At 30.5% G+C, this 12,187-nt stretch overlaps 2 protein-coding genes across 2 annotated transcripts in view; one reads left to right on the top strand and one right to left on the bottom strand.

The window, feature by feature from the left end:
• The window catches only part of LOC119684232 (metabotropic glutamate receptor 2), a 35,051-nt gene extending 32,565 nt beyond the window's left edge, over positions 1–2,486 (top strand). Inside the window, exons 16-17 of the mRNA XM_038098236.1 lie at positions 1,750–1,933; positions 2,048–2,486. Coding sequence (XP_037954164.1) covers positions 1,750–1,933; positions 2,048–2,475 — 612 coding nt within the window. The 3' untranslated portion in view covers positions 2,476–2,486. The remainder of the gene's footprint in view (positions 1–1,749; positions 1,934–2,047) is intronic.
• Positions 2,487–6,379: 3,893 nt separating this feature from the next.
• On the bottom strand, positions 6,380–9,925 carry LOC119680384 (maltase A3-like). The gene is made up of 7 exons (XM_038093170.1): positions 9,353–9,925; positions 8,713–9,291; positions 8,541–8,648; positions 8,294–8,441; positions 8,008–8,206; positions 6,756–6,902; positions 6,380–6,685 (listed from the first exon to the last, which is right to left on the bottom strand). Exons 1-7 carry the CDS (start codon positions 9,884–9,886, stop codon positions 6,619–6,621), a joined length of 1,782 nt encoding a protein of 593 aa, XP_037949098.1. The 5' UTR covers positions 9,887–9,925; the 3' UTR covers positions 6,380–6,618.
• Positions 9,926–12,187: the final 2,262 nt, after the last annotated feature.

Below are 12,187 nucleotides of genomic sequence, written 5' to 3'. Positions count from 1 at the left end.
GAGTAGAATGGCTGTATTCAATGTTTTCATTCCATATGGAGTTGCCAAAAAAGCAACAGAAGTATTAGATCTGCCTCGCTCCCTTCCATGTAAAAAACAGTCAAACGTGTAACTTCAATTGGTATTGGTGGAATTCCCATTAATTTTTATGGCAGTGTTTATCGTTACGTTTTACTGATACGTGTGTTAACAACACCGTGGTATTGACCTCTAATGGCAGGTTATTATAGTAAAAAGCTATGAACTCTGTGCTTGTACATATTTTTTAGTATTTTATGTGTGTCTTTACCATTTTAACCTAATTTAAAACAAATATTATGTTCACTCCTGTGGCTCACTGAATTTTCTACTGTTGTATGTAAACTGACTTACATGAAATGCCAAGTCATGATGAAATGGCAAGCGACAGTAAATCTTAATAATAAATATATAAAGTGTACACAATACACATACTATTCACACACATACTAATTCATAAATGTCACTACATTGAACATTTTTACATGTCTAGTTCCATTGAGTCTAGGAAGGACTGAATATCTCATTATTATCGATACGATCTCACATTACAATTCAACATAAACTCACTCTCATTTATTACTTACTACAATAATTCTCTCCTAAGGGGAGCATAGGGCCTCATTTATATGACTGGCTTGAATCGCTGTATCATTCCATCTTATCTGCAATAGTAAGTGCTACATATAATACACTGAGAGCAGCAAAGAGAGAATCTAAATCTAGAAAGATAGATCCTATTTATTATGTTGTCTCACAAAAATTGTGTTGTGTGTGTGCCTATTGTACCAACTGTAGCGCTTGAATTGGTCGAAACGAAGAAATAAGTTATGCTATTTTGCAGTACTTTCTGGCACTCATCCAGAACATTCTTTACATTTTTTTCAAATAAAATTGATTGCGTATTAAAAGAATGCAATTAGACTTTTGGCTTTGTAAAGCACAGTTTTGTGTGCATTCTACGAGCAAATCGTTTATATCTAATAGTCACAAAAACTAGATACAATTACAGCAAAAATACCAACCCACAAACCTGTAAACTTGTGCAATTGTTGCTGCTTCATGGAACGGACGGACCACAATATTGTCGGCTCATGCTAAAGGCACTGTTGTCATTCGCCTGCAGCAGCAATTACTCCCTGTTGTATGCAAATGACACTTTGATATTGTTAGAAACCTGAAAAAATATTTATACGCATGGACACATATGAAGGCACATATGTACACAGAACATAAAGGCTGCACAGAGTGGTTTTCGCATTCTGCATTTCTGAAGCAAACTACACATGCTGTCACTGCTTTCGGAACAAAAATTTCAAATATTTTTAGAACTAAAGCTTTCACATTCAATTTTAAACAGAATTTTGTATTGATTTGCCTAGTACTCTAAAATGTAATTTTGCAAATTGGCTACAAAATGAAAAAAAACCAACTTAATGCAAAAGATTAGATTCGCATTTGTAGGGCTGTTTACTTATTTAGAAATTAACAAGCACCGTATCAAATTCAAATCTCATCCATTACTAAATGAAAGCCTAGCTTTGAATCTACAAAATAAATATCAAATAAATCCTGCTTTCTATTTGTTAATTAAATGTGTTTGCAAATAATAAACTTAGATAAACTAAGCATTTAACTAAATAAAAGTGCTTTAGAAGCACATTTGTTTTATTTCCACACTCAATATCCGCACTTTGACTGCATTTCGATGTTTTCTTTACGTTCTTGCAGCTCTATATAATACTCATACGCCCCGAGAGAAATGTGCGGCAGAGTATGATGCCCCCACGTTATGCGAACATGCATCGTACCGCTGGCACCGGCCCGTCTTCAATGATGGCAGCGGCTGTTGTAACGGCGGCAACTTGTGCGCAAGAAGAGAAAATACAAAAGCATATCACACCAACGAACACAGGTAAGCATTGCACAAAAGACTTCTCAGAAAATATTGATATTCAACTATTTAAACTTAACTAAACTTAATTACTGCGATTAACTTAACCAATCTATATGAAATTTTCTCGTTAAGAGCACAACTGCAAGGCGAAAAAACTCTGTGAAATGGCGACGCAAACCATCGCCATATCGAATATATTTACCAATATAGATAGCAGTACTTACAACCAAATACCCTATGCCGATCAATTTGTGCCAACAAACCACAGAGAGGATATACCCTCACACAAGGACAAAGAAAAGCATGTAATAATACAGGAAGCGAGCTCGCAACAAATTGTTGTTGCAAACAATAATAAAATAAATCAGCAACAACATGGTCAAATAATTGGAACAGTGGCAGCAACACCTTCAGCCACAATAGTGACAGCAATAAATGGTGCTGCGTCTATTACGCCACTCGGTAATCACATCATGCTACAGCAGCATACAACAGCAACATCTACGACAAGTTGTGACAATGATTGTAATCGTATCCAAACAGCAACAACGAGTTTATAGCCAAGGGCACAACAAAGCACACAATCGCAAACCGCCAGCAAACAAATTGCTGCGAGCATGAAATGCAGCGATAGCAACAGTAGCGGCATTAGTAAGTGCAGTAACAATGGCAACGGCAGCAATATGAGCAACAACGAAAACGATAATGGCAATGTAATTGCTGGTATAGTCACTGCAACAACGGCAACAACGGCAACAACATGGCAGCAACGGCAACTGAGAGCAGCAGCAACAGTCAGAACAGCAGCAGTAGCAACAGTAACAATAGCAGCAATAATAAAAAACGTTGTGCCATCGCCGTTTAAGATTCCAAGGTAGGTGGGGTTATCTTACTGAAGATAAGGAGAGTTTGTTCCAAACAATACTCAAACGACTGCTTTGTAATTGGTACTTAAAAGAAATATAATGTCTTTATTACTTAATTTAAAAGAGTTTGCCCAGTGTAAGACTTAAAAAAATTAACTGGGCTACAAATTTATATGATAGTTAGTCTTAAAGGTCAATCACTCTCTTGGCAATTTATAAAAATTTATTGTGTGTTGTGCGTTATAAGAAATATCAAATATCAAATTGTTATATATATATGAGTATATGTACTTAAGCATATAGGTACATATAGTACTCGTACATACAGAAAAATGTAAATATATGAGATGAACATATGTACAGTTACGCTGCTTCCGGTTAAGACTTATTAAATTTAAAATATTTTCTCTCTATAAAATGAGAGAAAACTTTATTTATTCTTTAAACTTCTATGCCAAAAAAATAAATTAATTAATTGAAAGTTTTGATTTTTAATATTAAGTTTTAACAAATATTATAATGGATTTCTTGGAAGACATATTATAAATTATTTATATTAAATATTAATTTTTTGTCGAATGTGACACGTCTTATAACGAAAAAAAACTAAAAGGGTTCGAACAGTAATGAAGAAATAACAACAAACATTTTTAGGTAAGTTATTGAAATTTATCTAGCCATACAACGCTATAATACTATACATATTACATTATGTTATATAGTGCAAATACTATATACAATATACTCAACACAGCGTTTTGTAGTCAGCCAAATTTTAATAAATTAACTAAAAATTGTTGCTGTTATTTCTTTATTACTGTACGAACCCTTTACGTTTATATTAAATTCGTGATATATTGAAATAAATAATTTTTTTTATTTATTCTAATGTAGCTAATTGAAGTATTTCAGTTAATAATTATTATATTTATAATCATAATTATTATTATAAATAATCATTTTTAAAAATTTAACAATTTCGATAAAACTACAATTAAGACAAATAACAAAAAATTATTTATATGTAATATATAATTGTTGCTATAAGTTTCCAATGAGGTGTAGTACAGTTCTTAATTTGAATTATTAAACATTTCTCTAGGGTAATAGAGATTCATCAAAATTAACGTGACGTATGAATCATAGTTTGTATTTTTTGACGAATTCTTTAGATACATTAGTAACGGTTGTACCAATATATCCATATTGATCCATATCCATAATCTAGATCCATAATCTATAAAAATCCATAATCTATATTGTAATATGGATTAATTGAGTTGAATTAACACAATACTCTTTCTACTAGCACACGTCCACAGTGGCATATGTCCTTATATGTCTAATGGGTTTTAACATCTCTCAATACAAGGAGAGTTTGAATTGTATTTTGTAGAACAATTTTTTTTTAAATTTTTTATTAATATTTACTCTTTGAGTTATATCTTATGATTTTTATTTTATCCCATTTATTAATGTTTGAGTATTTATTTCAGAAAATCCTTTTCTCATGCTTTAGTTAGTCTAAAATCACAAACACCAGCTGTTATTTTTAATTCCCTCCTTTGTTTCCATTCATTGATAATATGATTTTTTAATTTATTAAATTAATTTAATATATTTCTTTAATTATAACTATTTTCGTAGTTATTTTTATTATTTTACTTTTATGAATTTATTTTATATTTAGTTTTGTTATTTAATATTTAATAAGAATTTATTATTTATTGAATTCATTTAGTTGAATAATTGTAATTTAAAAGGTATTAGTTAGTTATTATATATTAGACTAAAACAAATAATATATAAACAATGTTAAAATTATATATTCATTCATATTTATTTTTGTTAATAAAGTTTTTCTACTTAAGAAGATATTTCCTTCCTTTTAGTTCTATAATTTAGACTGATAAAACCGGAAGTGTACTTTTAAGTACTAAATTATAAAATAACAAATTTATAATAATCCTTTTCAATAAAGTTCTATTCAGAAGAAAATTGCAATTTTAAAACTTTCTTCTCGTCTATTGCAGTTAAGAGCTTCTCATAACAATTTACTTATTTTTAATTAATTTTAGTAAGAATGCATTTTGAGATATTTAACACTTTTCACCTTTTTTGAGTTTTTCTAATATTACTTATTAAAATATCTTATACTTACAAATATTTACTTGTCTATTATAAGATATGAAATGTTTTTCAATTAGATTATTTAAAAAAAAACATATTACATATTTAGTACACTTAAACTTAGCAACTTCCAAGTTCCTGCCAAGTAATCCATTATTTAAAAATCTTCTCTAAATTAAATGTATATAATAATTTTAATCTGGTTTAATTGAACATAACATGTGTATGTACTTACTTATGTATAAGTAACATATAACGTACTTAAGAGCATTTCGGAAGAGAGCAATTAAAACTTCAGAAAGACAAGTGTGTGTTTTAAAACTCTGAAGTAGTCATTGCTATCCTTTTATACGATGTATAATGTAAGTAGGGATATAAGTTTAATTGTTAGTAATACTTTTAGTTATAAATTAAATTCAAGTTCGAAAGTTAAAATGTGATATTATTTGAAAAATTAAATTTGTTATTTTATGCTATTGAAGAGTATATCCTGAGTAAATAAATACAACAGTTAATAAAGTCATCAGACTAATGTTACTCTAACGATTACGTTTCAAAAGGGATTAGAAACTATGAAATGATATTTAGAATTAAATTACTATACTATATTAAATTACTATATAAATAGATACTATGAGTGAAGATACTATGATACAACTTTATCCCTTCTGCAACCTAATCACCCACAAAGCAAATGCATCCTCACCAGTCGTGGGTGGATGAAGTGCGCTTTGCTAAGTGCTTTGTTGTGTTGAATGTTGAATGAGCCCACAACATTAACAAACTAAGAAATACCAAAATTATTAACTTCGAACGAAAGTAAAGAAAGTAACTGAGCTTTAAAAAAGCACTATTTCGGTCAAGGATATGCCATCAACAATTGTTTATTTATAGTCGTAAGGATTTTTGTAACTATAATCTTAAGCTTCAAGTAACGTTAAGTCAGTGTTTATCGTTATATCGTTAAACAGATATGTCATTGTATAAAACTAAGTTTGTTCATGTAAATATTGGTATCTAAATGTTTATTGAAATAAATGTAAAATAATTGCACTTCTCACAACATACGAGTATATACTATATACCAGTAATAATGTAAGTAATAATAGATAAGTTTTTGTATTGTATATAAAACTATTTTTAATGTTGTTTATATGCTTCGTTGTGTTAATTGAAATAAAATTTGAAAACTATAATTAAATATTAAATTTAAAGTTAAATATTAAACACATATTTTATTAATATTACTTCAACTAGCCAAAATGTTAAGAAAATTTTCAACAAAATATCTTTATGTGAAACTTTTATGTATATATACATATATATTTATGTATTCATGTGTACATAAATATGAACATATATATAACAAAATTTTACAATTTATGCAACTGATAAATGTATTATAAAAACAAATCAATAATATTAAAATATTCTGAAATTTAAGAGATAAATAAAATAAAGGACAAAATCTGAATCAAAGAAGTATTATATTTGATTTATTTAGTAATTTTTCCTATATGAACTTATAATAAAGAATAAGATTCTTTCAACATTTTCAGTATGTTGTGATTATAGAGATATATACAGCATATCGGTTGGATTTTAAATATTTATAGTGTTAGCTGAGAAATTATTAGCTGATCTGTACAAACGGTTTAAAAAATACCGCTCAAACGAAACATTCCTAATATAAGTTACTCCACCTTTTTAAGCAGTGCTGAGAACTAAACCTTCTCCAACTTCAAGAGATATATTGTTCAATTGTAACGTGGAACTATAATAAAAACAACGTGGTTAGTTTATTAAGTATTAAGTAAACATCTGCACATATTTTTAATCCTTACCCCTCAGTTTTCTTCGAATCAACGCTGGAAATTTTTATATTCATGGTTTCCGGTAAGGTTGTATCAAAATTTGTTGTTAGGTCTATCGTTTCTGCACTATCACCCAAATTTGAGATGTATATAATTGTTTCTGAACCTGATAAATATCTGCAAAAATAATGTCAATTAAAAAAAATAATACTCTATTTTGTAAAACAAATAAAAAATTTTCATGATTAAGTTGGTTGAGCATATTTGTATTTATATAGATAAGAAGACTTCCCCACATAAGGAAACAATCTTCCTCATTCAGCTAAGAAAGCTATTGTTGTAATAGAGCATATTAGAATTGCTGAACTCATTGAGAAATACGTGTATCTGGTCAATTTTAATATCGAATATATCGCTAAATTGAAGAACGGAGTACTTATTTGTTTAAGCCTGCATCAAGATAAGCCTGGATAATAAAACAACAGCTGTTCTGTTAGATAGGTAAATACTACCTGGTAGATAAATTGGGCTGGTAAACACGAACTAAACAAAAGTTTACATTGTTAAAGATATGGAGTTAGCTTAGTGTAAGCGAGAAGAAAACATATGGTTTGGGACAAGGAATAGATGAGAGGGTGGTGGGTTTAATAAAAACTGGGCTAAATCGAGGTAGAAATCCTTCAGTGCAAAAAATTAATAGGACTCAAAGTGGTGTTTGCATTAGGCAATAAAAATGAATAAATGACTCACTATCGTCCCATAGTCTAGTATCTAGTAAGAACTGATACTATCTTTAATACCTTCAACCTGCTCCTCTTTTTCTCTATGTACAGTATGTCGACCATGGTCAGGCTGCTAAGAAAATATTGAACAAATTTCTGTTAGCTAAAAATTGGAAAAACTTTGCTTAATTTTACTTTTATCACATTCACAAGTGCCTTAAACTGTTAATAATAATAATATATTTGATTCCCTATACTGTACACTGAAAGGATCACTTAAAAGCTATCTTAGTGATTCTAACAATGGTTTAACAGCAATAAAATGAATCGAAAAGGACTGATAATTGTAATAGCGATACTGCTAGGATCATTCAGTATCACAATAAGAAAGTCTGTTCGTTTTAAGACAACTTCAAGCAGTTCACTTTTTTATAGAAATGTTTGCAACATTAAAGTTAACCTTTCATTCAAATTTATACTCGTACTAATTTTACAATTAAGCCCTCCTTATCATTCGCGAATATTTTAATTCTTCTTTTATGCATTCTTATCAAACTTACCTCTTTACAACAAAAATGTTTTCATTCAGTGCTTTATATTTCCAGTCTCCGTACTGTAGAGTTTTTGAGCTGTCCCGAAGTTCCACCAAAGATTTGTAGACTTTTATATGGGAACGATCTGCAGCTAACTCAACTTCTACATTAACAGTTTCATAGTTATCGGCTACTGGTAGCCATGTTTGAGTTGCTGTAGAGAAGCCTGAAAGTGTTCGAAAAGAAAGTGTTTGTTGAAAATATAAATCAAAATAAAATGGAATACTGAAATAATTATTATTGAAATGCATACCCGCGTTTTTTTCGGTATTCCATTGGAAAGGTGTACGTTCTGGATCACGGCTATATTTTTGATAAATACTGGAATTAGTATTGCATGCAGCTGGATCTTTTGACTCTTCCCAGGATACATCTCCATCGGTCATGCCAATTTCGTCACCCTTAAAACAGTTGACAAGAAAAATATTTATGTTTTAATTAATATTAGAAATACATTTTTAGCTATTTCTTATATATTGAATATAATATATTAACCTTACCTGGTAAGTGACACTCGCACCAGGTAAAATCATAACCAACATATTCATCGCATCAACCCGTTCCGGGCCAAATCTGGTTGCAGCGCGTCCTCTATCATGATTTCCCATCTATTAAGCCAAGTTTATATTTTAAATACTTTTATATGCTGTTTATCCTAAAAATAGTACTAACCACCCAGTTGGCTGTTCTTCCAGCAGGCATATTCAATAGCCAATCATCCACCGCCTTCAGTACTTTAGTTGCACTGACTCCATTCTCCAACTCAGTGATTAAATTAAAATTAAACGGTAGGTGAGCACCTTCAGTTGTACTATTTCCATACATTTGCATAGTATACCAAGCCGGCGCATAAGTTTCAATAAGCAAAACGCGAGTATCACCGCCGTATATACGTTGATGATCATCCATCACTTGACGCCATTGGTATATCATATCAATTGTTTCAGGTTGATTTTCAATTAAATCCAATTTTAGATATGAACGATCATCAGGGTCGTTTGTTAAACCACTTTTCTCCTCATCCGGATAAATACCATTTTCATCTGGCAGCACCTCAAAAAGCACAGGTACGGCATCACAACGAAAACCAGCAACTCCTTGCTCCAACCAATAACGCAAAATTCTTTTCATTTGGTTAACGACAGCAGGATTACGATAGTTTAGGTCTGGCTGTTGCACTGTAAATTGATGTAAATAATATTGCTGGCGCTGCTCATTCCATTCCCAAGCACTGCCCCTAAAAGCTTGTAACTACATATGAAAAAAGCATATACTTAAACTAATGTTCTTTTCTCTTTTTTGTGTTACTTACCCAGTTACTTGGAGGGATGCGGTTACCATTCTCATCATACCTTGCGTCTACCCACACATAATAATCTTCGTAGCCACGTTCACGTGCAACTGACTTTTTGAACCATTCACTCTCATTACTTGAGTGATTTGGAACGAAGTCCAAAATTATTTTTAAGTCTAACTCCTTAGCGCGTGCTATCAGCTCACGAAAATCATCCATAGTACCGTATTCAGGTTGTATATCGTAAAAGTCAGAAATATCGTAACCAAAATCTACCATTGGTGAAGTAAATATAGGTGAAAGCCAAGCTGCCGTAACACCTATGTCCTTCAAGTATTCCAACTTTGAGGTCACACCTTTCAAGTCACCTATACCATCGCCATCGGAATCCATAAATGAACGAGGATAAATTTGATAGAACTGTCCGGTTTGCCACCAGTCCTTCTGTTTCTCCTGTGCACCACTGTTCAGTGTACATGCCCAATGGCTTCGAGGCAAACAGAAGATTAACAACAGAGTTGTAAGAATATATCTTCTCAATTGTGAAAACATGATTGCTTCAATTTTCACACATTACTAACACAAAATTAATGTTATTCGCCCTATTTATGATGTTTGAATCCACATCTGACTGAAATATTTAAACAATTCAAGTCACTATCTCGAAAGCTAACACTTCATGTTTCAATAACAAAATTTTAAATAAATTGCCTAACATTGTTCCTCAGTTGTTTATCGAAAGGCAGTTAATTTGACAAAAATATTTACTCATTACGATACAATCTCTGAGTAGTTTGATAAGTTTGTTAATAACAGTTTAAATAAATACTAATAATAATAATTAATTAGTCTTCATTTATAATTAATTTCAATAACAAACAACTATTAAAACAATTTATAGCAACTTTTACTGTCACAAATATATCAAATACTTTTACATTATTTTAAAAGTAGATAAAACTATAATCTCAGCTATATTATTAATATTACTATGAATATTTTATATAATGCAAAAACTCACTGATATTACGACTAATATTGCCACATCAACCCAAGCACAATTTTGAAAAGCAGATACAGAATTGGAAAACATATTCATGAATGATATATCTTCATATATATCTTCTTCAGTAATCTAGATAACTGGATTATTACACTATTATACCAGTCACAAACATTCATCTTTTATTGGGATTAGTAGAGAAGGCCGTATTGAAATAATAATAAAATCACATATGTGAGTCCCCGTATCCTTCTTTAAATATTTTATCAAATATAAAACCACTGCAAAATGAAATAGTTGTGATGGTTGAAACAAATCTGATCCACATAAAGCAAGCATTCCTTAGGTGGCCTGCTTATTCGCTGACGTCCAACATTACAGGTACTTATTTGATAGGTACACGAGCGGATACATTGGTTGCTAGTGGTAGGAGCTTCTACAGGATACTACTTCTACAGGATACTGAAAGCTTAACACAGCAAGGCTCGACTATGCCTAATCAAATTTATACGAAATGTTCTTGATACCAGATGATTTGCTAAAAGTAATTGAGAAGGTATCAGTGATCTCACTACACCCTAGAAACCTATGTGAATATATATATTTTTAATATTATATATTAAAAAAAATAAAAGTATTAGTTCATTAAAGTTTAGTTGTTTCGAGGAACATTCATAAGCCAACTATTGTACACAAAGTACACTACACACGAATCCGCATTTAATACATATTTTGTTCAGAATGCCTCAGAATGTGCGTGATTGCAATCAATTAATGATATTAATTATAATTATATTTTAAACCACTTCATTAAGTTGATTTATTTAGGTAATACAAGACATTTTGAATTAGTGAAAACAAGCTCATTAAGCATAAGTGTATGTGTTCCGATTCAAGTTTAATGCAAATGTTATATATAAATTATCTGAAGTGCATATAAATTACGTTTGAGTTCTTACTTTGACGTGTAAAACGTTTGCACTTACCATAACAAAGAAAAAAATTATAAACAAATAAAAAGTTTAACGATCGATTCCTATGAAAACGCCTAAAATGGAGTAAATTGAGAAACGGAAACTCCAATTATGGCATACATATTTAATTATGTTTATGTATGTTAATTTTGATGTGTACTCGTATGTGTGAATAAACATTAACTCGGAAAACAACGTATATACGCATATACCAGACATGTACACTTCCGCTTTGAGCACACAATTCGACAGAAGATACATTCACTTAAAGATACTTAACAGGCACTGACTACGCCAAGTAGAGATGAATTGCCAGCACAGAATCCATAAGGCTTGGATGTTTGCGTACTGTACCTGTGAAATATTTTACTTAAATTTAAAAAAAATGAACAATTTGTTTATTTCTGCAAAAACAAAACAGTGAATTCCCTTGTTTTCTTTAACTTATGAAAATGTGAAGCTGTTTGCGAAGGATATTTTCCTTTCATTTAAAGGAAATAAAATTTAATATTTTAATATTTTTCTTAAAAAATACATCTAAAAATAGAAGCGGAAAACACAAAATAACAAAAATTTTGATTATATTTTAGTTGTAAATATTTCACATTTTCCTTGAAGCTGCTAACTTTAGTTATCAGAGCATGCCATTTTCTTCTTCTAAGTACCTTGTGAACAAGATGACATTATTCTTGCTTTTTATTTCTCCACAGCTTCAAGAAACAGCGGATTGGTGATTTTACTGAACTTGTGTTGTAGATGCCTAACCTACAATTCATTGAACTCTGACATTCATGATTAACTTAAATTACAATGTGGCCTACGGTCCAAAAATCGTAGTCTTCTGAATAATTTGAAATACTCATATGCTCAAAGTAT

This window comes from Teleopsis dalmanni, chromosome 2 (genome assembly GCF_002237135.1).
Source record: "Teleopsis dalmanni isolate 2A chromosome 2, ASM223713v2, whole genome shotgun sequence".
In the NCBI taxonomy this organism is placed as follows: Eukaryota; Metazoa; Arthropoda; class Insecta; order Diptera; family Diopsidae; genus Teleopsis; species Teleopsis dalmanni.
This window is presented reverse-complemented; position numbering and strand designations above follow the sequence as displayed.

Excerpts from the sequence above, each read along its gene's own strand:
- LOC119680384 (XM_038093170.1), bottom strand. The coding sequence starts at position 9,886 with ATGTTTTCACAATTGAGAAGATATATTCTTACAACTCTGTTGTTAATC. Across the intron at positions 8,649-8,712 it reads GAAGAACAGCCAACTGGGTG|ATGGGAAATCATGATAGAGG; the intron begins GTTAGTACTATT and ends TTGGCTTAATAG. Across the intron at positions 6,903-8,007 it reads AACATTTTTGTTGTAAAGAG|ATATTTATCAGGTTCAGAAA; the intron begins GTAAGTTTGATA and ends TTATTTTTGCAG.